Here is a 24,818-nt window from a genome sequence, read left to right on the forward strand (position 1 = left end):
ATGCCTGTATTATAACAACAACAAACCCCGTGTCAGCTCCAGCCCTTAGGGCAGCTTCTAAAACACAAAGCGCAGCCTTGCCCCACAAACCCACGCCTCCCTCTGCCTCTTCTCCCTCCCCAAACCAAGAGGTGCCAGATTCCTTGGTCAAAGATCCAGCCTTGGCCCCGCCTTGCCACCCAACCCCAGCGCTGGCTCTTGCAGCGGAGCCTCTGAAGGCAGACAGCTTCGCCACCAACCTCCAGCTTCTGCCCGCAGCAGAGCTCCTGGAAAAGAGCCCTCACTGGACGGGACATCTGCACTGAGCGCACGGGGACACGGGCTGTCCCGCTCTCCTGCACTGGGGGATCTTCCTCAGCTTTCCACTCCAGCTTCCTTTCCACCAGTGGCCCAAGCCACCATTCCCAGCTGATCAGAGCCCTGCTAACCCCAGCCCCTGCCCTGGGCCGGGCTCAACATCCCCGACATCGAAGGAGCACCTACACTCTCATGAAGGTACCAAGGACCAAAGTCACAGCCCCCTGCACACCCAAACAGGACTTTTCCAAGCATATTCCAAGACACAAGAACAAATCCTGCTTCGAACAACCCCGCCAGGTCCCTCGGGGCTCAGCGGCACTCAGGTCACCATCAGTAGCGCCCCAAAGAGCCCATCTCTCAGGGCCACCTGAGCACAAGAGCCAGGAACCAGCCTGACAAAAGGCTCCATCCCCAGCCTCGCGGCAGAGGTACCAGTACCCAAAACCCCTGCTCCCCCCACCGCCACGCGCTCCAAGCAGGGGCATTACACCCAGGGAAAGGAAGAGGAGACATCCACTCGTCTTACTCATAACCAGGTTTATTTTTCTCTTCCCTGCATTTCTGATACAAAGGCTGTAACCAAGGTCTCCACAGCAGCACGTCTTCTATAGAAAAAAATAGTCATTAATCTCCCGTGGCAAAACCATCCCTGCCCTACAAAGAAGACCCGCGCAGAATACAGCGGTGCAGGCAGGGACTGAGACACGTTCGCAGCCTTCTGCTCAGGTAAAAACGTATGAAAGCCTCCCGGTCATACAGAAATCAGCTACTCAAGAGAAATATTGTTGGTGCCTACACAGCCGCCAGGGCGTTTACTAGACAATCACATTTTATACACTAGCTACAAAATTGGATGTAGTGTCTCATAGTGCAATATTTCCAGGTTTGGAGGGACCTAGCTAAGTCTGCATTAAGATCTTTTCTAGGAATTGTACTCCTGAGGAATAAAGGGGGAAAAAAAAAAAAAAAAAAAAAAAAGGTAAGCAAAGATTTTATTTCACCGTGTTCAACAACTCACTTCATTGAACAATCATTGTGCTCTATTTAGACGCTGCGTTGCCCTAGAAGAAAAAGAGAAATCTTGTGTATTATTTCAAACTACGGTTGGTTCAAGTCAGTGCCTAAACCTCTCCACTACACAGTCAACAACTGGTTAATGCTGAAATGCTCTATGTAAAAAAAATAAAAATTAAAATTTACTATCACCTTTAATTTCTCTGGACTCAGTCCAGGATCTTGAATCCTGTCCTCACTAACGCTTCTGATCACTCCTGTTTAATATTACTGAGCTGACATAGAAAAAGGATCCCGACGTTGCTTTCCAGACACATTTCCAGGCACTGGTTCCAAAAAAAATGGTTACTTCTCTGCAAACCAGCTGAAGCAAGACAGAAGAGACAGATGAAGCAAAGGCCATCTCTAGACTCTCGGATGAACGGTGCCAAGTATTTTTCTGTTTGAAATGTGCAACACATCATGGCTAAAAGGGTCTTTCGAAGAGCCCGGGGAGCCTTCTCCGTGCGGAGACCTGTGCTACGCTGAGCCAGGGGATGCCAACCCCTGCGAGACGGACCAGGGGATGAGGTCGGGTACACCTCACACAGCCTCACGCCCTGCTGCCAGCTCAGCTGCCCACAGAGGGGCCAGAGCGCAGGGCGAGGGCCACCAGTGCCGCGGGAAGGTCAGGAGGGGAAAAGAAGACCAGGGGAGATACTGGCAGCCTCTGCAGGAGCTTGTTTTATTAGCGAGCAGCAATAGGGGAAGGAGAGACGACTGGTTTGTAACCCCGTCCCAAACGGGAGGACGCACGTGGCGCTGCTTAGTGCCAGAAACCCCGCAAGGACAGAGCAGCCCAGGAGACGGCAGTCTCTCCCCTCACCTCACCCAGGCCAAAGCAGGACTCGCCGCAGCATCAGGGAGCGAGGCTGGGAAGCTGCAGAGACACTTTACAAGTCAGGCTCTCGTTGGAAATGGCAGGAAGGCTCCGCACCTTCCCAACACGCACGCACGCGTGCACACACCTCCGCTCACGCCCTCCCTTTCAGAACAACCTGAAAAAGCTGCCTGCTACAGGCGAACATCACCTGTTAAAAATAAGGCTGGAAAGAGACAAAGCAGCTAAAATAAATAGTTTGGCAACAAAGCAAACGCGGCTGTTACACAGAGGCCAAGTCTTGCTTCAAAACACTACATCTCCCTAACAAAAGGGCCTGCAAACAAAGTGAAACTTCTATCCAAGTAAGAGGAATTTTGCCAGCGGAGGTTGCCAGAGGACTCTCAGCGGCTCAACACACTCCCCTTCCAGAAAGCAGAGGGGGCACCTGCCCCACTTGAGCACTGTGCTGGGGAGCGAGGGCTGCCTGAGCCGCGTGCCAGCTCCTGTCCTCTGGAAACTACATAAAATTAAACCTTTTCTGCTCCTGAGAAAATTCAGACAACAACCACATTCGTCCAAAGCACAGGCTCTGGCAAGAGCTTGGCAGAGGCACAGCTGGCTCAGCACGCTGACCCCCACGCCTGCTGCTTGAGCTCTTAACCTACAGCGCTCCAAAACCTTCCTGAGAATGGCAGGGTCCATCTGCTTGCGTTTAACCTGCTGCTTCTCGAGTCTGGGCCAGTGGTTCGTTCTCCGAGACAAACGCAAGGGCCTTGCGCAGAGCAAGGGCATCGAGAAGCCCCCGCGCGGTACCTGCCCTGAGTAAACGGTGCCCATTTGTGGCGCATCCAACACTGCAGCCCCGTGCTCGTCTCCTTGTGGGCTCTGTCACGTTTCTGCCTTTGTGCAGCTTCCCGCAGGCTGACTTCTACCCAGTAAGAAACTGGACCATCTCCTGGGAAAGGAAAAAGAAACGCTCCCGCAGCAGCAGCTGCCCAGACTGCACGGCCTGCTGGGGGGTATTACGGTCACTAATCTGACTGGCACTTTTAATGTTCCTTTTATGCTCCCCCGGGGTTTGCTTTTAAAGATGATTTACGTGGGTGTCAAGTGAAGTGTATTGGGTCAGGCCCATCACCTCCTTCATCCTGGAGAAGTGCCCAAGAAGAGCCAGCCCTGTCTAGCCCAGCGGCTCTTCCCTGTAAACCTTTATTATCCACTGCATCTCTCCAGCCCTCGAGTGAGCCGTCAGCTCCTGCGGAGCTGATCCACCCGCTGTGCACGAAGGCCTCCACCTCCAGCAGCAGTCAGCAGCTCTGAGAGCCCCCATCGCGGAGTCCAGGGCCATGGCAACTAGGACAGCTCGAAGCCAGTGTTCATGCTGATCGCGTAGCGCAGCTTCTCCCGCAGGATGCTCTTCTTGCTGTAGTTGGGAAGCTTGAGGAGGTTGAAACATGTAGAGGAGGTTGGGAGACGCCCACCTGGCTCTTTCTTGCGGATTGTGAAGAAGCCCCGTAGGACACTGCCCAGCGTGTCACCGGTGTCCTGGAACAGGGCAGAAATACATCACCCTGCGCTTCTCTGCTGTGCTCCTTCCAAGCAGGGTGCCTACACACGGGGCAGAGGTGCTAACACAAAACCCGTCTGCTGGGAACAGGGAGAGACAAGCCTCAGAGCCCTGTCCCCAACAACAGCTAGAAAGGAGCTTCTCTCGGAACTGCAGCTGCCTTTACACGCGCAGGGGAACAGGATCAGAGGCACGGGGAGGTCCCGAAGAGAAAACACAACCTGGAGACAGGCAATAACAGCCCAAGTGTTGCTGTGTGTGGGAGGAGGTAGGTGCAGCCATGCGCACCCTGTTAGCCTAAGGTTGTTTTCACCTTGCCCTGTACAGCATATGTCTTTATGCCTCAGTTTCCTGGTCAGAGATAAGGAAGCCGGGCAGGGAAGGAGGCCTCCAGAAACCTGGCAGGGAACGCATGAGACACGAGCGAGCAGGGTGCCTACCTGATCATCAGAGACTTCCACGCAGCGGATGGAAAAAGGAGGCTTGAGGTAGGCAAAGCCCAAAAGTGGAGGCCTGGAGCAGCTGGTAACAAACTGAAAAAGTGACGGACAGTGAAAGACAGGAGCAGCGAGAGCAGCCTGACTATAACAGACACACGGCTAACGCAGTCACAGCAGACAGCTGCTTGGACTGGCATTTGAGCACCCCACAGTACAACACTGCTGAGCTTTAGTGCGCAGCTCTGCTTGCCTTTGAAAACAGGGCTATTCACGGTGACACAAGAGCATTTACAGGAACTCTGCGTCCACGGCTGCCGCTCTGCAGGGGAGCAGGATGTTGATTTTAAGGCATCAAGCATTCTGACACTCCTTCTATTAGCGCAGAAAGCACCCAGCTAACAGGAGGAGAACAGCAGCGGCCCAACCACCCCAAACAGCAGGTCAGGCTGAAATGACTGCATTTACCTTGAGAAACATGGCTCTCTCCTCAGGGCTGAAGTCGTTGGCTAGGATGTCCCACAGCCAGATAATGACCCGGTGACTCCCGTGGAAGCCCCCGTAGTACACCGTGTGTTTTCTGGGGTGAGAAAGGTTGTGACAGGCTTGTGTCCCACTGCAGCAGGAGGGTCGCAGCTGCAGCTGCAAGTGCTGGAAGGATCAATACCTGCCGCAAGTCAGGTACAGCTGACGCTGCCAGTCCCGAGCCCCCACCCGTGCTTACTGGGCACTTGATCAGAGAAAAGGAAAGGGCAGAGAGAAATTCTACGCCCGGGAACCAGTGGAAGAAAGGGCCCTTCCCTTTCATTAGTACTTTGTCCAAATTAGCTTTAAGGAATGTGTTCTTCAGCTCCATTTGTTTCTGTCTGCTCCTCACATTTCAATTGGGAAAAGCAGAAAGTTGTGAAAGAGTCAGTCTCCTGCAAACCTCCAAAATAGCTATGTAATAAAATGGCTGTGTTTGCTGAGTGAGAGGACCAGCAGACCAAGTTGCTCACTTACTTTAAGTCCTCGAGGTCAATCTCAGCATTGTCACCGGAGATCAGCCGCTGCAACTCTGGTGCAGAAAACATACGAATCCATTCAGGCTTAATGATCGACCTGAATCCACTGATGAGTGCTGCTGTCTGACTCTTGATTTGTGTGTGCATCCGAAAGTGAGCCATGAGATGGATGTAGCTGATCCTGTGTGTGACAGGGAAGGTGGCAGTGAGGGAGCTGGAGTAGCAAGGGACAACCATCTCACCGCTGCAGGAACAAGGCTGCTGACCTGTCTCTCCAGCCCAAGAGGGACTAGCACTGCCTGGAAATGCAATATACTTTCCCCTCCAGGGCCCTGCTCTTCATTTAAACAGAAAGAGCTGTTCTTCTGCCCAGACTTTGCCCCCCACACCCCACCTCTGGGACTGTCTGCTCATTTCTTAGTGCTTCTTCCCAACCCAGGGACTAGCTGGCTTTAATAATCACTTGATCAACCTTGACCAGATCCCCAGTCACAGCCACTTCTCTAGGTTCGAAAAAACAAACTTTCCGGGCTCTGGTGCCACCTGCCCTGAAACCCACGGCTGGAGACTCAACACACCGAAACCACCCACACGTAGGAGATTTCCACCTGCACCCCAGGAGTATGGAAAAGGTGCACTGTTTATTAGAGGGAGGCACCATCAGGCTGCTTCTTCTCGCCAACAGTCAAAACAACCGAGCTCGCCGATTCTTCTTCCTCAGCTCCCAGGCAGACACCGCCACAACCACATTGACTGGGTTTTCAGCTAGGGAACCTCACTCCACCGTGAACAGACAGAACTCTTTCTGGATTGCTTCTCCTGCTCCTCCCAACTACCAATTTGTGCGCACATCGGCACAAAAGCTTCAAAGTTTCTCCTGTGAGTAGAGCAACATACAGCACTTTCAGCTTTCTCCCTGAGCTGACTTCTGACAAGCCAGAGAAAGATCCTTTTGGATGCAAACTCCCTGGTCAGAACTCAAGAAGGGAAAAGACTGGGAACATCAGACTGCAAAGCATGACTAACAAAGACAAATCCTCAGGTAGGATCCAGCTTTCACTTGCCATTAAAGGGAACAACTCCCAGATTACCAGCTCAAACACACATCTGCTTAATAGATATTTTATCCCGCTTTTATGATCACTGAAGGGTATAGAGAAGAAGAAAAAAATGAAGGGAACAAAAAGGTGGGTTTGGTTTTCAGGCTCCGGAGTTGACATTTACGATAACTATCTAAAAGCCGGTTATCTGTGAAAATAGCTACAGGGCTCAGTGTCTCCTCTGATTTCCTGTGTCTAAAGTACGACTGTCGACTACATTTGAATTCACCACTGTCTCTTCTGAAGAACAGTGCTTTATACAACTGCCACATGTTATCATTCTGAGAAGATCTGTCTGCTCCAAGGTGTCTTTGAGCATCTGTGCCCTCTATGTTCACGACTGTGTGCCTGAATTGCTTTGAATCCATCTGTCTGTATCTATCACCGTCATTAAATCCTGCAGAATCTCACAGACTGTGTGCCTTTGACCTCCGAAGCGCTGTTTCAAGAAGTAAATTGTCAATTTTTATTTTGCAAATCGAATTTAATACAATTTCTGCCGATGAACTGTAACCAGTAAATTCTATTAAGATATTTATGTGCTCCTTCTACTCCAATCTATCTCAATTCATTCCAGATGCAAGCCCAAGGAACTAGAATAAAGTATTTTGCAGTGGTGACCTTAAAAATCTAATTGCTGTACTTACTTATTTTCATTGGTAACGGGAATGGTCTTCCCTCCAGGAACAAGTTCATGGCAAACAAGCTGAGGGAAGAAATGATTGTATTGCTAATTACTGCCTGGAACCACAATGGAAAGAAATGCCACGCTAAGCTGTTACCTCCCCATAAAACATTTATTTTTACAATAAAACAGTAGGATTTAAAATTTAAGTAATAATCCTGCTTCTGCCTTGAACCAGTTTCACTAAGCTATTAACATAGTAATTGAACAGTAGGGAACTCTGACTCTCCCACCAGTGGAGCCTGCCCTTCTTCGAAGAAGCCTCCTCTCTAGTCCGATCCATCACCGCTGAACTGCGCACAAATCAATTCAAAGAGCCCTGGGGGACTGTCACAATCCCAGAATCCAGAGGCTGAAAAAGCTCAGAGCCTTCGCATAGCTCAGGCTAACAGCACAATCCAAAGCTGTCTGCTCCACAGGTCTCATCTGGGGCCACCCGAGTGACAGAGCTCCCCGGAGTTCACTGTCCCTCAAGCTGGCCACTCAAGGCACGAAGCGGCGAGCGCTCAGAAAGCGAGGCAGCCAGGAAGCATCTCCTCCCTGCCAGGCCAGAGCCTGGTGCTCAGCCGACAGCACCGCTCAGAGACAGCGGCAGGGACCCTCTGGGTGCTTGCAACAGCAACAGAGTCATGACTCATCTTTGCACCAACACTAAGAGGCAGAAAGTCATTATTCACATATTACAGTGGCCTCTGTGCTCCAGTTCCAGGTGACTTCCAAGGTCAGAATGGAGCCCAGCACAGGCAATGAGCTCAGCTCGCCTGTGCCCAACACAGTCATACCTAGTAAGGACACACAAGTTCATTCAGGAACCACAGGGTTACCCCACTTGGCTGCTTCAGCGTGGCCAAAGCACAGGGCAAACAGGAGTCCCCCGGTTTATTCTGAAGTTTTGAGCACTGTGGCCTTCAATGTCTTACTGCTGGGCTCTCACATGCTGTTTCCTACCTTCATTTTTAAGGTAGAAAAACCCTCAAGGCCGAAACCTCAGCAGCCCTGAGGCAGCAGCAAGGTGCTCGGCCCACTGCCCAGCGGACACAATCTCTCACCCACGCAGAGCAGGGCTGCAGAAGACGACTTAGCTGTCTTCCCATTCACCCTCACAGCTTTGCAGCTGCAGTTACACTGCTAGTGCCGCTATCAGACGTATGCAAGCTAGGTCCAAAGTAGCCAGCTTAGGAATAAGAAACTGCAGCACGCAAAGCTCTCAAGGACAAGCTGCCCCAGATAAACACCCCGTGACTTACTGGTCTCTGAGCTCTGTGCCACTGGATCTACATTGCTAACAGTGCTCATGTTTAGCGCTAGCTGGGGTCTCCCCATAGAATTTGCAGCAACAGCACACACAGACAGCAAAGGCATTTTTATCTTATCTATCCGTACTCTCCAGCTATGCACACATCTCAGAACCCAAGGCACAAGTGCAACCAAGAACCTTCAAGCCTTCGTAAGGGACTGACAAACAGCCTTTTCTTCTCAAGGCCAAAAGACCTCCTGACACACTTCAAGTTTCTCTGATGGAAACGGCTACCTTTAAAGAAAAGGAATTCCTCCCTACTCACACAGGTTCTTCTTTTTAAAAAGAGGGGAAAACCAGTTGTGCAGAGAAAGCACACAACAACGCTTTTCAACTAGAAAAGAAAAAATCCTGGCACTAGAAAAAATTAAAGGTCAGAGGGCAACCTTTTTGCGGAAAAAGCTGTTCTCTGCCCACAGTTAAATATTGAACGAAGCCGCAGAATCCTACGGCTGAGTTCAGAGAACCTCTGAAGCTGAGCCAGCCTTTCAAGCACAGGCCTTTTTTTTTTTTTTGTAAAAGGAGAGCAGAGCTAAGCCTTAACCACAATCAAACACAAGGTCATTTACTAGTCAGTCGCCTCAAGGTTCTCGTTCAGATGGGCCACACAGAGCATCCACCTGACATACTCAAGAAACACGAGCACCAGAGTAAAAAGCACTCTGTGTAGCATGAGCTTGGAGAGACTGCCTGAATTCTAGATGCTCAAGACCAGCTCTCAGAAAGCTCAGCAGAGAAGAACAGCTGTCTTCTGCTGGCAAGTCAGACTGCAGATGTATGTCTCTGCTCTAAGGACACTAGTAAAAGCTAGGGCACCTCCGCTCAGGAGTCAAACCTAGTTCTGCTTCCAACTGCTTATATTCACAATCTGCCACTTCTGGCACCACAGGCTTTTGTAGGCAACAATCCTCAGGATCCCTCTTAGGGTTTCAAAGGCTCTTCCTGGTAGCATCAGCCAGACAAGCAAGAGAGGCACTCCTGGGCGGAGCAGGTAGGATCTAACCGCGAGAAACAGGGATTGCGTGAGCCAGGGCTGTGGACACTGACTATCAGTACCCAGCATTCTGCTTGTCACCACCTTGCATGAAGAGGGTGTTTGGAACAAAGCAGAGATAAGGTCCAACACAGTCATTGAATAAAAACCTACCTGACCCATCACATCTTCATCGTAGGACAGCGTTAAGCCCAAGTCACTGATGTCACCATCATAACGCTAGAGGAACAAGAACGGGAAAGGTCAGTGTTTAGCAGCAGGAACAGCAGCTCTGCATTTTTGTATTACTCTTCCACTACGTGACCCCCAGCAGGCAAGAGGCACCCAAGAATAACAAATACGTGAGTTGCTCTAGGTTATGGGGAGACTGCACAAGAGCTGAGGCTAAAACCTGGGATTTCCCAATTGCCAGTTCCAGATTTACACCTTCAGACTCCTTTGTCATCCCTGCTTGCCCCAGTAAAAACACTGGACAGCCACCTACCAACCTGCCTCAGAATCCCCAATTACTGCCAGGGTGCTTTTAAAGACGATCAGTACCCCAAAGGCATTTCTAGTATTTCTAGCAGCAGCCAGTGATAAGGCAGTCGAACAACAGGAAAAGTAATGCACAAACCTTAATTGAAGTGAGATTTTTATAGAACTCAGAGTCCAAGGAGGGAAGTTCATCTACGGAGCTGTAGAAGACACTGTGGTGGTGCCCAAGTAGCTGACTCAAAAAGAAGGAAGCAAATGGTACATCCACAACTATTCCCTGCAGACAACAAGAATGCATAGGTAAGGTCCCACCGCCTACTTGTTCTGTGCAACATCTTTGGTCACTTACGAGGCCTGCAGGCAGATCATGTTCTGTGTAACAAGTGCAAAGATGCCAAACATTGCAATCAGCTAAGGAAACTACATCCTCTTAAAATCCATTAATTAGTGGAGCAGGTGCAAAAAGGCAACAGGGGAACTCCATGTTTCCTTTAAAAGAACTACCTTGGTGTTTAAAAGAACACCAGAATAACAGACTATTCCAGCTAGTGTCCCCAGCACCAAGAAAAATAATCAAGCTGTGTCCCAGCTTTTACCTCCAAGATTATTTTTAATACGTCTGAAGTGTCAGGCTGCTCCACCATCAGTATCTTTATCTAAGTCATTTTTTCCAAACTCACCTCTGCAGTAACACCTTCCCAAGCACATGACAGACGCTCTCGAAGGCAAGGGGCACCACCACAGAACTGCCTCTGAGCGGTGCTATACCAACACTGACAATATCCTACTCTGGTACTTTTGGCTCACCTCATATACGGCCTTCCCAAGCATCTTCCCCACAAACTCGAAGAGCTGTAGGTAGTTCTCATGAATGTAGGATGTTGGGGATGGATACAGCCTCTCATCACCGCTGGTTGTCTGCGCACAAACAGAGATAACAGCACGGTGAGCCAGTCTGCTTCTCTCTGCAATGGGTCATCACGGCCAACATCTGCAGCCCTACGTCACACCTTGAACAAGTTGAGTGCAGGGTCAAACACCTTCTTTATTATCTCTTCCAGAAACTCTTTGAAGACACCGTCCTGATCAATACCAGCCTCATCAACACCCAGATCATTCACAAACTTCACTCTGATCACTCCCTTCATGGCGTTCTGGGAAAGCTGCCGTAGCTGTTCATATCCGTCCTACACAGACCACGAGAGGCAGAGGACAATCACACAGGAAGACACGTGAAACACCCCCACAGACTTGTAGCAGAGACAGGAGACAGATACACCACAGATATCTGCATCTGTCATTGAATTTTGTGTCCAAAAAGACCAGCATTTTTCCTAGTCAAAACTCCAGGTTTGTAGCACTTAGAACTGAGCAAAGATCCAGTATTTTCCTGTAACGTCAGGCAGACGGAACTGGCACTGGGTGCCTCAGCACCCACAGAGAAGATAAAAACATATTCACACCCATTCTTGTCAGGTCAAGTTACTGGCTTGTTGGTTGACTTCTGCAAGCCAAGTTACTCACCTCCAGCATACGTGAGCGGCGGATAGTGATGTGCGTGACATGAGGCGATGCGGAGCTGGTTTCGACCAGCCCTAGCTTCTCCTTCTCCTTTGTAACCATATTTCGGAAAAGCAGCACTCTCTTAAAAAGGAAACAAATGTTAAGTTTTTATCCACAAGGTTCCTCATCTCCAGCGCAGCAGGGCTTTGAGATGTTCCTGACGCACGTCCAGAACTAGCCCTTGGTTGTCCTGTTCCCAGCTAGGCCCAATGACGCCACTGTCACCTACTCATTAGAAATAGTGGGATCTCACTCCTTGTTTCCCAGAGGGACAGAGAAATCCTTGGAGCTCTGCTTCGGGAGGGACAGGGTACTGACAATATTGAAAACAAAAGCATCTTGCCTATCACCACATAAAAATGTATTGTCTCTGCAGGTTTGCTACCTGCAGAAAGACATTCTGCTTTCTGCATAAAGACCTTCTCCAAAGCCACATCGTGTACTGCTGGCTAACCCTATGCAGCTGCCCACACAAATAAACGCTCTCCCAACGAGAGAAATCAAGACAGTTTAGAGGAAATACATTGGGGAGAGTGGGGGGAAGAAGACTTTTGTTTCACTAGCATTTCAATCACAAGCTCCAGGTCACAAAATGCTCAAGACGCATGTCCCTTCCATCCCAGGTCACCCAAGTCGCTGACTTTTCAGCCTCCATCCTCTGCCCCTGTCCCACTCACGTTCTTGTGGGGAATGACGTGCGGGATGTACTGCAGGAGCAGCTGGGCTCGTTTCTTGTCCTTGTCCAGCTCCTGGAAGAGCACGCTGGGTTTGAGGTCCCTTACAAAGAAAGGCACAGATTCAGAGATCCCTGAGAAATGCCCAGGTGTGGTAAATAGCTGGGGGTAGGAGAGAGAGGAAACCTGTAATGATTTCAAAGACGACTTAAGGGCTCAGGTGTATACAATCTAAGAAGGCCAGAGACACTCGAGCTGTCAGGTACTGAGCCAGTTTTCAAAGCATCACCCTCCACCAGCAGCAGCTAATCCTGACACCACAGAAGAGAACCACAATAGGAGTGTCCTTAAATGCAACCACAGGGAGCAGTTCTGACCTTGATCTCACAGGTGGAACGAGAGGCACTCAATCTAAAGGGATCCCAAACCAGCCACCCACAGGGAAGCTGGTGCACCGGGACAAACACACAGCTGCGCACAATCCTTGCCTTGAGCTGGACACTTACTTGCGTAACCAGTGGTCCTCGGGAGCAAAACGCCTGCGGCAGTCCCTTTCATACAAGACCATGAGCCAGCCATGGACAGAATGAAACAGCTCCAGGGTCTCCCCTCTGGCGTTCTCTGAACAAAAGGAACAAAGCGGCAATGTCCAGGCACCCTAGGTAACAGGATGTCCAAGGGCAACATATTGATCATCTGCCCCACACTAATAGGACAGGTGCGTTTCTCCTAACCTCCACTGGCTCCAGAGGGAAGGAAGAGGTTTTGTGCCTCACGGAAGACAGACAATCTCTTCTTTGATCAAAGTGAAAAAACTCTCAGCCACATCAAAGCCAGCTCCAACTGAGACATCACAACAGAAATGGACTATTTCATCTAATTGCCAGAATTGAGCTGTATCCAAATTACACCAGCATATAGATCAACACTAGATATCTATCCTAGGAGGAAGGAATCTAGGAGACCCTAGCAAGCCTGCTCTGCTTTCTCAAAGCACCACATTACATTCTTGTCCAATACATGGCCCAAGTCATGCTAAATTCAGCCTCTGGCAAAAAAAAAGCAGCCCATCATGTCTGTTACACAAATCCTTCTTGGAAATAGGAAAAGTACACTGTATTTGGTGCCAAGCATGATAGCTGCACGTGGACACCAAAAGATTGGGACACATCCTCATGCCACACAACGTAGTATGTTTTTTGCGCAAAGTAATAATTAGCAGAAGCTCCAAATTCCAAAATTAATGCCATTTGTTGTTCTAACAGTAACCTCAACTCAAGCTACTGAAAGTACTTACCTACAATTCCATCCCAGATCATCTTAAATACAAAGGAATTCAGAAAAGATGAGATGGTAACAAGCTCTTCCAGTTTGAATGAAATCTGCTCTTCATAGACTTCTATGTCATCAAGAATCCTACCAGGGAACACAAATGCAAATGAACAAATGCAAATGCATAAGTGTAAATTTAATTCTCTTTTGAAATTTTCATAAAGGCACATTATCCTTTAGCAGCAGCTCTTATTACTATGACAACTGACACCCATGAGAATCTCAAGTCATAAACAACTAAACCTTATTTATTGATTTTGATCAATATCTGATCCTAATGGAAGAGTATGAAAGGTCCGAGACACAAGCAAAGTTAGTATTTCATAGTTAAGAGGACCCATGCATTCATCCTCAAGAAAACTTTCTCATCATTCAAGCTAAGAAAACTGTCTCTACTGACCAGCAAAGGCAATTTTCCACCCCCTTTCCCATCCTTTGTGTTGTGTAAGTCGATGAGCGAGGCAGTAAAAGAGCTCTACACAGAAGCACGTAAGCTGGGAAGCTTTCTTGCAGCAGAATTATAACATTGTTCCTCGAAGCTTATCTGGACTCGTCAAAGTGTTTGCTTTGGGTTGGCACAATTGTTGCCCATAAGGAATGGAAGAGATGTTTCTTCCCCCTCCGTAGCCAGTGCTGTGTATTCCTGAAGCTGCACATGGCTGAGGGGGAAAGTCCTTTATTTATCAAGACCCTATCTGAAACACTTGCTGCTTTACTCTGCCTCATTATCTTTATGCAAAGGCAGCAATACCTTAACTATTCCCTTCAAACTTGAGGAACACAACAGCTTCACATTACGAATCCAGAGAGCACCCTCTGCTTGATACCTACGTGATAAGGTGGCGGGAGCAGTCACAGAAGAGCATCAACATGGCCAGGAGCCTCTTGGATTCCTCCGTATCATTATTCAAGCACTCCAAGAAGAGTTTTAACCCACCCTGTGGTCCCAGCTCACAGATAAAAGCCCATAATTTGGGCAACAGATCATCCAGGTAAGTGAGGCCTGGCAATAGAAAAATGTAAAGCACACTCAGTAAAGCTCGTTCTGCCTGCTCGTTCACGCATGCTCAAAGAGACCAATGGGACTTGGGGCTGAAAGATCCTTTTGCAAAGCAACACTATACTTGGAAGGGAAAAATCGGCATCACATTTGGCTCCCAAAGCCTGTCTGTGTTAACAAGAAATGTACAATCACCAGGAAAGCAGAAAAAAAGTTTTTTAACAAGGCATTAATCGTTTGCACATCTAAAGCCCTTTCCCGCTAATCATTCGCAACTTTAGAAAATATTTAATTCCCGTGATTCTATCACCATTACAGCCATCTTAAAGACGAGAACACAAAAAATGGGATTGTACCTGTGGTCACCGCTATAGCCACAAACAAAGCATCTAAGGCTCTGGACTCATTCCTCTGCTCTAGCCACTAGACCAGAAGAGTGCTTATCTCCTCCTCCATCCATCCCTAAGACAGGCAATTTGTTCTTAAGATGTATGAAAGCATTCAGTGTTTGCACCACATAAAGATTAATATTGCTAGGCTTCTCAAAAACACTGACTCAGTCTTAAGTTTGATATGGAGTAAGCAAGGTTTCATTATAGGAAAACTCACTTCAATTTGTATTCTGGAGAGTTAATGCTTGATAAAGAAGTGATGAATGTTATTGATCAGATGTATGATTCAGGATGGAACAAGCCTTCCACCCAGCCAGTCAATAAACCGTTGTCAGTAATAAAACTACCAACAAGTCAACAGAATTTAATAAGAAAAATCTATTTTTTTCTCCACATTTTAAGCGATTTGAAAAGCACAGATGTGCCCTGACCTGTGAGTATCTGCAGACGGATCTGCGTTAGCGTTGTAAGCGTGGTTTGGTACAGGACACAGATACTGCACACCTTCTGCACTTCTGCTGAGTCCACTCGCTTGCCCCCAACAGGCTTGAGAATGTTGCGCACAGATGCAGACTTCTGGAAAGCTCTCTTGAAAAGATCTGGTGACAGAGAAGCACACGAGACGTTGGCTCAGGAGACACAAGTGCTATTCCAAACCATTTCTTATTCTCAGACACAAAATAAAGAGGATTTTCAGCAGACTAAGTCACTCCACAGACAGTAGGTTTTGGTGGACTTTTCTGGCAGAACACTGTACAGCTGCTAGTAACGCAGAATATTTCAGTGGGGGCATCACTCTAGAGCTTAAAACCTTATCAGAACTGCAGTAACTAATGACCACAGGACCTAGTGCTATGGGCAGCAGCTAGAAAATAGCTAGATTATAGCTGTCTCATTCCAAATACTCTTCTGCAGAATCATCACGCATCACAGGTCCGTGTGCCAGCTTCACCTTGCTTTTCACCTGGGAAGCTGGTCTCCCATCCTGCCTTGGGAAGTACTAATTTATGCAGTAAGCACTTCAGCTACTTGAGAAACAATGAAAAAAACCTGCTAAAATAAGCATGTATTTTCACAGCACCAAAGTAAGAGACTTGCCCGAGGTCACAGAGGCATTCCGAGCAGGAATTACAAATAGGAGAGACCATATCCCCACCTAAGTAGCAGCAGCTGCTGCAAGTAATTACTCAAAGCTTTTAGCGTAAAAGTCAAAGCCCTGGGAGTCTGCAAGAGAGAAAGACACGTGTACACACACACAGAGACACAAAAAAAGCAACCCTCCAGAACTGACTCTTCATAGGAAGGCTGTTCTGAGGGGAAACCGGCTGTGTTGGCAGCTGAGCTATTTCCTGATTCTCCAGCAATTTCTTGCTGAGCACATCACTGAAGAGGATGCGGATCATATGGACTCCCCAGAGATGCTGCAGTTGCTTTGTCAGCAGAGGCATGGACTCATTCAATCTAAAAGACAAGTCAGAGAGACACGTTAGAAGGCAGGCTGGAATAAAACACCCGACAGCGACACTTCCATACATTTAGCTAATAGTCAAAATGGAGTAGGCACCCACCCTACAGATGGTCCTCGTAGGAAGAGCATACAGGTCCTATATCGAGTGTACCAGTATGGCCACTGTGTACCAGTCTAACTATACGAAACAAATTTCCTCATGTAATAGTCTGTACATGAATGCAGCAGTTTATATTGTGCAGATATAACCCGAAATATCTGAGAAGTTATTCTGAATAGGGTCACACTGCTCACTTCAAAACTTAAAACGCATTGCATGATTAAAAAAAAAAAAAAAAAAGAGGGGGGAAAAATGAAAAAAAAGAGAGGCTTAATCATCTATCACCGCAAGGTCCTCCCCACTTACCCATAATCCACAGTCTGTGAAAACCAGCCTAGAACAGGATGCCAGTGGGTGAGGTTGGATTTCTTTTGTGAAACGTACTTCTGGCAGTAGGAGAGCATGTGAATGAGCACACCCACAAAATGAGCTGTCTCCTCCTCAAGAACTTTGTCATTCAAGGAGCCCAAGTATACAAGATTACCTGGCGGAATGACCAGCACAGCGAGACTTAAAAGAGGAACAGATGCTGCGGGACAGTGGTTACAGACACCAATACACAAAATGAACTCACACCCCTTTTAAAGCCCAGGAGAGGATTTCTGTGAAGAATGACTACTAGAGGCTACCCCGCAGCAAGCCATTTCCAGCACACATCAGCCACTAAGGGGGCATGTCACTTTGGCATCCTCCTGCAGCCTTCTTGTCTGTATCCCACTAACACCTTCTACAAAGTACTACAAGCTACACGCTTACTCCCAAGTGCCAGCTGTTCTTCTTGTTACTTTTACAGTAACGTGAACTTAAATATTTCAGTAGCACATCCATTTAGGGAAGTTAGATTCAAGGCTGCTCCACTGCAAGCCTTTCTCAGAGTCCAAGTGAAAAGCTAGAAGAGATAATACTTTGTGGTTTAGGCATGATGACATGTATACAAGTGCAAGTCTCTGACCCTTCCTCCATTTGCAACAGCCTTAAAACATGTTTGCAATATCCCAAAATATATCTCAGTTATTGTTTAGAAACTATCTACATAAGAATAAAAAAAAAAAAAAAAAAAAAAGATGAGTTGGAGGCAGCTCTGACCCATGGAAAAAGATCTGACTGAAGATTCTCTTCCAAGCACAGTAAAAACAGGAGCGTTACAGGCGCTTACCTAACAAACAAAGAGTGTGACTTCCTTCCAGGCACACACAGACGTCTCGGCATTGTGCTTCACGACTTAAATACAGGATGAACTTGCGGAAAAGATCATGAGATTCTATCACTGCCAGACGCTGAAAGACAGAATTTAACTGCCGGTGAGGCCGAAAAGAGCCACACAGAACAACCACACCCGATCTGCCAGCAGGAATTCGGATTGACTGTTTTTTCCAAATAAAGCAGCAAGTTGAGACTGATGCACTGAAGAGAGTGTTTAACAGGAAGCTGGTCTAGGAAATAAAAAACCTTGCAGGTGAACAGGCCGTGTTCCAGTCGGAGACAGACCTTTGCAACTGTCTGTTTGCAAGAACACAGAATGCCCATTTGGCACAAAACTTGCCTCTCTGCACCAAGCTACACAGAGGAGCCATCAAATTAAATTAGATTAGTGGATGGCCTATTAGTTACCGTCACAGATCCTTTGCCATGCAACGGACTGATTTTTCCTTTGGCTCTGTCTATGGTTACACAAATGGAAGAATAAGGACATGCAAAAATTCAAGCTGTGTGTCACATATGCCTTTATTTTTATTTTATTTATTTATTTTAGGGCAGTTCAGCCCATCATCCCACTGGTGTTAATAACGCCTGCGGTATTAGAAACCCAGAGTGTCTGGGGGGTGTAAGGATGAAACGCTTTCACAACAGAGTTGAAACTGGCAAAGAGAGAAATGCCAATGCTCTGTTCCAAGAGCTGATAAAATGGAACAACAAGTTGCCTTATGCGATATTCAATGGATTTTTGGTACTATTACGTCACGCACTTACCTCAGGTGTTAGAGTAGCAAGATGAGTCATTATAGCAGGCACAGACATGATATGGATCAGAAATGACCTCAACAGATTGTCTGAAAACTGCGCGGCAACCACAGGGCTACAGAGAGAAGAATACTTCAGTGCAAGAAACCTGACCTCGCAAAGTTAAGACGCAGGCTTTCACCGAGCCCTGCAGAACTGGCTGCTGGTTCTACCCTCATCAAGAAGCATCACTGGAAAAAGAACTTCACTTACATGTCTGTTATCACAGCAAGCTCACAAAATTGCTTTTGACTCAAAGGAATATAAGCCAAACAGTTCACAGCACAGTGTATTTTTACACAGCACATCCATACCACCCAGAGCACCCTAAGCGTTATGTGGTTCTTCTCCTAAGTCCCTCTTTTCCCCATTACCGTAGTCAGTAATTAAATAGCTGTTTTCCTTAGGAAGATGTTAAGTGGCATTCAAGGACATCCATTACTACTCTACTGAACATCACAACCTCATCATCCCAGCAGTGACAGCTATAGAGGGGAAGCTGCACACAATTAACAACTGAAGTCTTAAAAGAACGCTCGTTAGAGGCTGCAGATTTCCAAAGTGAAGAGACATGGGGTCTGCAGAGGTGAGGGCAGGATAACAGCGTACTTTTCTTATTTCTAAGAGAACAGACTGAACCATTAGAAAAATCTGCACCCACCTCTTGTTTCAGGGACAAACTTTGCCCTCGCAAACTGAGTAACAGGTACATCTGCATCAGCAGTTCATCGTGAGGAGGCACAACCATACTTATCTAGAGAACTCCAGCCCCTTCTGAGGGTTCAACAGAAGGAGATACAGATGCTGTACTCTAAACTGGAACAGCACTCCGAAGTCTGGGCTCATACTAACACTAATTACTGACTTAAGAGCATTCTGATCTGAAAATGGATGACAGGAAAAGTGGGTTATTTCCCTAAAGCAGCTTCTTTCATCAGGGTGATACTCTCAATGGCACAAAGAGATTGGTAGAATGAGAAGCCTTCAGAAAACACAATAAAGACAAATTTGGCTGCACATCATCCCAATTAGCTCTGACTGCCTTACCGTAATGCAAGAGAGAAGATGGCAGTCAAAGAGCCTTTGGACAAGGAAGGTCTGGATCTTGCCAAGCCATTAGTTAGCAAAATCTGGAATAAAAAAAAAAAACAAACCCAAACAAAAAACAAAACCACACCAAAAACTCCTACAGTACTCGAAAAAAGATTATGATTACTCCTGAAAGACATTATGTTTATTTACAGAGCAGAGAAAAAGAACACCACCAAAGAAACCTGAAAACCAGTTACTACAAGTCATTTGGCAGAACTAGAAGGGCTTCCGGTTAATAATGGTGTAACAGAGAAACTGCAAACAAATCAGACACTCCACAGTACTTATTTCCCTAGGACCTGTACTCAGACAGTTCCCAGGCCTTTTAAAATAAACAGGCAAGGCTGAGAGCTGCCCGGTAATATCATCCTCATTTAAAAGATTAAGAAAAATTACATCAGTTCCTTTCCCGTACAGAACAGTAAACAAATCAAATATATACAAAATGGCAGCAGCAAGGTTTGGAAAAATATTCAAGAGTCCTTTCTGTCCATCTCATTAGGAGATGATGAAGTAGGAGTTAGAGTCAGCAATAGTGACAAAAAGGAGATGGTGTATTTGGTCTCAAGTGGGTAGACTCTGCATTATTGCTTTGAAGAAAACTATGATCACACACAAATCACCAGCGCTCCACAAGCAGCTTCTCCCTGACACACCACCACAGAGATCAGAAAAGCTTCCTCAGAACAAGGACCACAGCGCAGGACTGAGGCTTGTTTTGAATAAAGAGAAGACATAACTGTATCAGCCGGAGACTGACCTGCAGCACAGAATAAAATCCCTTCTGATTTAGATGTCCCATGATGTTTGCACAGATGTGGTTCATGGCAGGCCTCAGGGTTTCACCTTCCGGGTTAAAACACTGACGTTACTAAACCAGCATCGCAGCTCCACTCTTTACTTCCTTACACACTATGAAACAGTTTGCCAATTCACAAGCCCTTCTTGCACAAAGTCCTTGCCCTTAAACGCAAAACCGTCATTTGAGCAGCGTTTCACATCAAGTCTTGTTTACGGTGTAAGACTCACATTTCCTTATGATATTCATCTGTCTTTCTACGTGTATTTCCCACAAAACCGCAGAGCTAAAAACATATTCCATTATGCCCTGAACACTTCTTGAGTGCGAGATTTTGGAGCATTATAAAAACGTTGTTAACTGTTACTGTTCTAAGGGAAATAGCCTCTCTAATCTCAAGGGAATCCTCACTGCCTGTTCTATGCTTTGTGCCAGCACAGAACTGTAATGAATGTTTGTGGTAAGCACGGGGAGAGACAGGGTGCAGAAACAGCATTCAGTAGATTTTAATAGCAAGTCCCAGATCAGTGACATAAAATATTGAATTGGATGCACCAACCTTTTCCTCGAAGGATCTTCCACGTAGAAGTGTCTGTGAAGGTGACAAGCATTGTGAGGTGCAAATTGACCAGTCTGGAGTCTTGTAAGATGTCAGGCTGCGATAACAACCACCAACGTTAATAAATCGTATTAGCTTTGTGCCAAACTACAGAACCCTTAAATGCAGGAAGACGAAACACAAAGAAAACAATTCTTACTTTAAGCTGCTTGAGAAATTCACAGCAAAACCACAAAATGTCTTTGATCTGTTTGATCCATAAGAGCGTGAGATCCTTGGAGAGTGCCAGCGACACATACCACACCTGAGAAAGGCAGGATACAATCGGAAGCAGCGATTAGTATTTGTGCCACAGATTGGCAGAATACATTACAACGAAGCTCTGTAACAAAACAACCTCCTCGGCAGCAGAACCAAGTTATTTCTCTCCCCAGAATTCCCGGGTCAAAGCATACCACCCACGGCAGAAAGAAATTGCCCTTTAATTCCTATAGCTGTATAAGCTGTATATAGTAAAGGGGAATACTAAAAAACTTGTCCAAACATTCACCATGGAATGTCAGCAGTGTTCAAGGGCTTCTGAAAGCTAAATTTCAAATATCACCAACCTAAACCCCCACACGTACAGTTAAAAAAACCCCAGCAACTAACCAACCCTCCCACCCCCAAACTAAAAAAAAACACCCTGCTGACCTTGGGCTCATTCTCAACATCCATACTATTGAGAATACACCGGCACAGCTTTTCAAATCTCTGGGAGGAAAAAAAGAAAAAGAAAAAGGTGGCATTAGTTCTAACTGCAGGATGGGCTATTCTGGAAGAGCACTAGGAACAGCTCAGCAGAGGGAGCAAGATACCTCTGTATCAAAACAACAAATGTTCCAAACACATTCCCTAGAGACAATGCCGATGGCTCCTTTTCCCGGGAGCGCATCTTACACATCATGCTACAGCTATGCAGAAAAACTCCCTCCTCGAACACAGTGCCCATTAACAGGAGGAATTTCTCAGCCTTCCCTGCTAAATTGCCTCTCTCAACAGCAAAGGCTGAAGCCAGGAAAAGCAAAAAAGTTGGGGTTCAGCTAGAAGAGCTTAATGCTAACGAGTGCAGCAGTGTATTCCAAACTCCCAACGATCACGGCTCTCAGCAGAACCTGGAGATCACATCCAGAACTCCTTAACTATTATTTCAGTCCAGCTGTATTTGTCACATGCTTTCAAGTTATAAAGCCATCCTGAGCTACAGAATTGGCTGCTGTGGTTATCCTAACAGAGCAGTGTCCAGAAACAGCGTGGAAACGAGCACAGCCTAGTCCTCGGCCCAGCCCAGCAAGGGACTGACTTGCTGCTGGAAGGGGAAGGAGAAGAGAAGCAGAACAAACATGTTTCAGCAATGCACCCAGTCACTGTAATGCAGAACTTCAAATGGATGCCAGGCACTTAAATAAGTTATATGCAAGATACACTTTTTTTTATGTAAATACAGAAAACTGTATTTGCGGTACTTGCACCATCATAAACAGGAGTTTGATGGAATAGAGGTTAAAAAAAAAGTCACTCACTGCTGCTACAATTTAAATACAGCTTTTAATTTTCCAACTGTTTTTATTATAATTAGTCCTCACAGTTTCCTGGGGCAAATATCATCATTTCGTAGATACTACAGCAAAAGGCTTCACTCTGAAACCACAAATTCAGGGCATAGTCAGAAAAGCAGCTGTGACACAAACAGCCTGCACTCTACACTCTGCCAGGACAGCTCTTTGCAAGCTTGCCACAATGTACCTGCCAGGGGAACCGATGCAGCTGACAAAATCACAAGGCACCACTCAATTATGGAAGTTGGCACGGTCACCAGGAAAAACATTCGTTAAACTATGCCCTGAATACGGAATTGCTACTAAAAAATTCAAGGGTTCTTCTATTTCAATTCCTACAGGCAGATCTCTGCAAGAAGAACTAGAAGACAGAGATCACATTTCTGAAGCCAAAATATATCGCAGGAACCTATACGATCACTTGGTAACTAAATTTCGTTACCATGTTAAAATATGTCCTCAAAAGAAGAAAAGCACGTCAGAGTAGCAGCCTTACCTCTTTGTCCTCCTTATGATTAAATACAAACAGTAGTTTCCTAGCAATTCTGAAGATAGAAAGAGCACTTCTTTTACTTGAGCCAGATTCATTTGCCCCAAAGAAATCCTCCGCTTCTCTCCTACCGAAGTGAGAAAAATGAGCGTTGGTAGTTAAAAATCAAGACACCTCTCCAGATAAGAGCAAAGCATGGAAGGTAGAATTTCACACACCTTATCTCCCTCTGCAGGCGGCACCGACAGAGAAATCTCCTGATCAAAGCCTGGATCTGGACAGCCGCACGCTCCCTCTCCTTCAGCTCCCTCCGCTCCTCCCGAGCCTGGCGCGCTTTGTCCAGGAACTGGGCTTTGGAGGACTGGCTCGCGCTGAACATCTTTCTAACCTACCAAAACATAAATTTAAGGAAACAAAGAATCTTTGCAGCAAACACCTGGGGAACTAAGTAAGACCAGAGTGGACAAAATGCACAGGCAAGGGTAATTCTTTACAGTACTTCTGAGCTGACGACCTGCATCCAACATTTTAACAGGGGAAGGAGAGTAACTAACGGCACAGAAAGAAGTGCGTGCAAAACACAGCCTAGGCAAAGCCAAAGTTACTGTCAATGGGACTGCAATAAGAAAACACAGTGATATCCAAATCATTCCCGCAAAGCCTGCAACCTAATACACGCAAGTAGATTTTAAGAGCAAAAAAACCAATCAGTGTGTTGTCATTGTGTTCCACTCCCTGTACTCCAACTCCCCTTTCCACTCTTAGTTGTTTTCATTTTCTTGTTTAGACAAATGATTCTAGAGGCAAGGATATGAGGGAAAGGGCACAAGGGATGCCTGGAAGCTAATTTATTGCCACTCAAGAAGCCAAAATGCATAGAGACGATGAGAGCTTCATAAATGCTTGACAACGAACTCACCTGAGGGCTTACTTCTTCAAAAGAAGTGTGCGATAGTCATTTATCACAAACATGATCTTCATCTACCAGTTGCAGGCAGCTCCTGCACAGATAAGCACGTTACCTGGGTGTGATTTGGGGACTTAGTCTTTACCTTTCCAGTCCTAAGTCCTTTTGACCAGGCTTACCTGTCACTATGCCCTCAAGAAAATGTTAAGTCAGAAAAGCTTCGGGAGAGAAGAAGCATCACAACGGAGCGGTGGTGATCAACACAGGCAGCTCCTCACACTTCAGAGGGGGGTAAGAAACAATTCCACATGTGACAAAGCGCAGGCCAGCCTCGAGCGTGCCAGGGCCCTGGGAACCAACGAGACCTGAGCATCAGTGAGCGCTTCCCACTTTGCCAGAGCTGGGGCAGGACCCATGAGCCATGCCACATCCCCACAACTGGACTCCAATGCTTTGGCCCTTGCCCAAGCCATCAGCAAAGCAGCCAGCAGAGACGCCCCCTCAGCCCCAAACGCCCATCTCACAGATCCCCCCGGGCCTCAGGCGCCCGCCCCACGGCCCCTCCCTCGGGCCCAAAGCACCTGCCCCACGGCCCACCCCCACTCCAGGCCCCAGGCACCTGCCCCACGGACCCTCCTGGGCCCAAAACGCCTGTCCCACGGCCCGCACCCCCCACCCCCGGGCCCAATGGGCCTGCCCCACAGACCCTCACCCTCGCCCCACCGCCGCCTACACCGCCGACAGAGACAGAGACAGGGCCGGGCCGAGCGGCCCCGGGGCAGCTCCCTCGCCCCCGAGGCCGAGGCCCACAGCCCCGTTGCCCGGTAGCCCCCGCCTCGTACCCCCCCTTGTCCGCGCTCCGGCCGGCAACCCGCACTACTGCCACCACCGTTCCGCTGCCCGCCCGCTCTCCCGCCCGCCGCCGGCTCCGCCCGGCTCGGCACGGAGAGGGTAGCCCGCTCCGGGTCTCCCTGCCACCGGGTGGACCGGACCAGGCCGGGCAGGGCCTGTGAGGGGGAAGTACGGCACGGCCCAGGAGGCCGAGGGGGATACCGGAAGGGTTTGACGGCGCACCCGGGCCGCGGCGGAAGTGACGGCAGAGGGGG

General features: G+C 47.5%; 1 protein-coding gene across 6 annotated transcripts; it reads right to left on the reverse strand.

Annotated features, from left to right (window-relative positions):
- Positions 1-817: 817 nt before the first annotated feature.
- On the reverse strand, positions 818-24,732 carry UBE3B (ubiquitin protein ligase E3B). Of its 6 annotated transcripts, none has more exons than XM_063350919.1 (29): positions 24,555-24,732; positions 23,892-24,060; positions 23,725-23,806; positions 23,024-23,193; positions 22,812-22,932; positions 21,411-21,470; positions 20,917-21,021; positions 20,718-20,814; positions 20,120-20,205; positions 19,315-19,397; positions 18,238-18,343; positions 17,423-17,543; positions 16,573-16,750; positions 15,990-16,159; positions 15,130-15,297; positions 14,138-14,309; positions 13,272-13,390; positions 12,481-12,595; positions 11,978-12,077; positions 11,262-11,381; positions 10,748-10,924; positions 10,545-10,655; positions 9,877-10,014; positions 9,414-9,479; positions 6,932-6,990; positions 5,183-5,365; positions 4,649-4,760; positions 4,184-4,276; positions 818-3,721 (listed from the first exon to the last, which is right to left on the reverse strand). In XM_063350919.1, the coding sequence occupies exons 4-29, from the start codon at positions 23,182-23,184 to the stop codon at positions 3,530-3,532; spliced, it is 3,213 nt and encodes a 1,070-aa protein (XP_063206989.1). In that variant the 5' UTR covers positions 23,185-23,193; positions 23,725-23,806; positions 23,892-24,060; positions 24,555-24,732; the 3' UTR covers positions 818-3,529. The 6 variants fall into 6 exon arrangements, 5 of the variants coding, with proteins under 5 accessions (XP_063206989.1, XP_063206990.1, XP_063206988.1 ...); XM_063350920.1 differs by having other exon boundaries at positions 23,024-23,188; positions 24,425-24,563; XM_063350918.1 differs by having other exon boundaries at positions 24,425-24,563.
- Positions 24,733-24,818: the final 86 nt, after the last annotated feature.

This window comes from Chroicocephalus ridibundus, chromosome 13, assembly GCF_963924245.1.
Source record: "Chroicocephalus ridibundus chromosome 13, bChrRid1.1, whole genome shotgun sequence".
Lineage (NCBI taxonomy): Eukaryota > Metazoa > Chordata > Aves > Charadriiformes > Laridae > Chroicocephalus > Chroicocephalus ridibundus.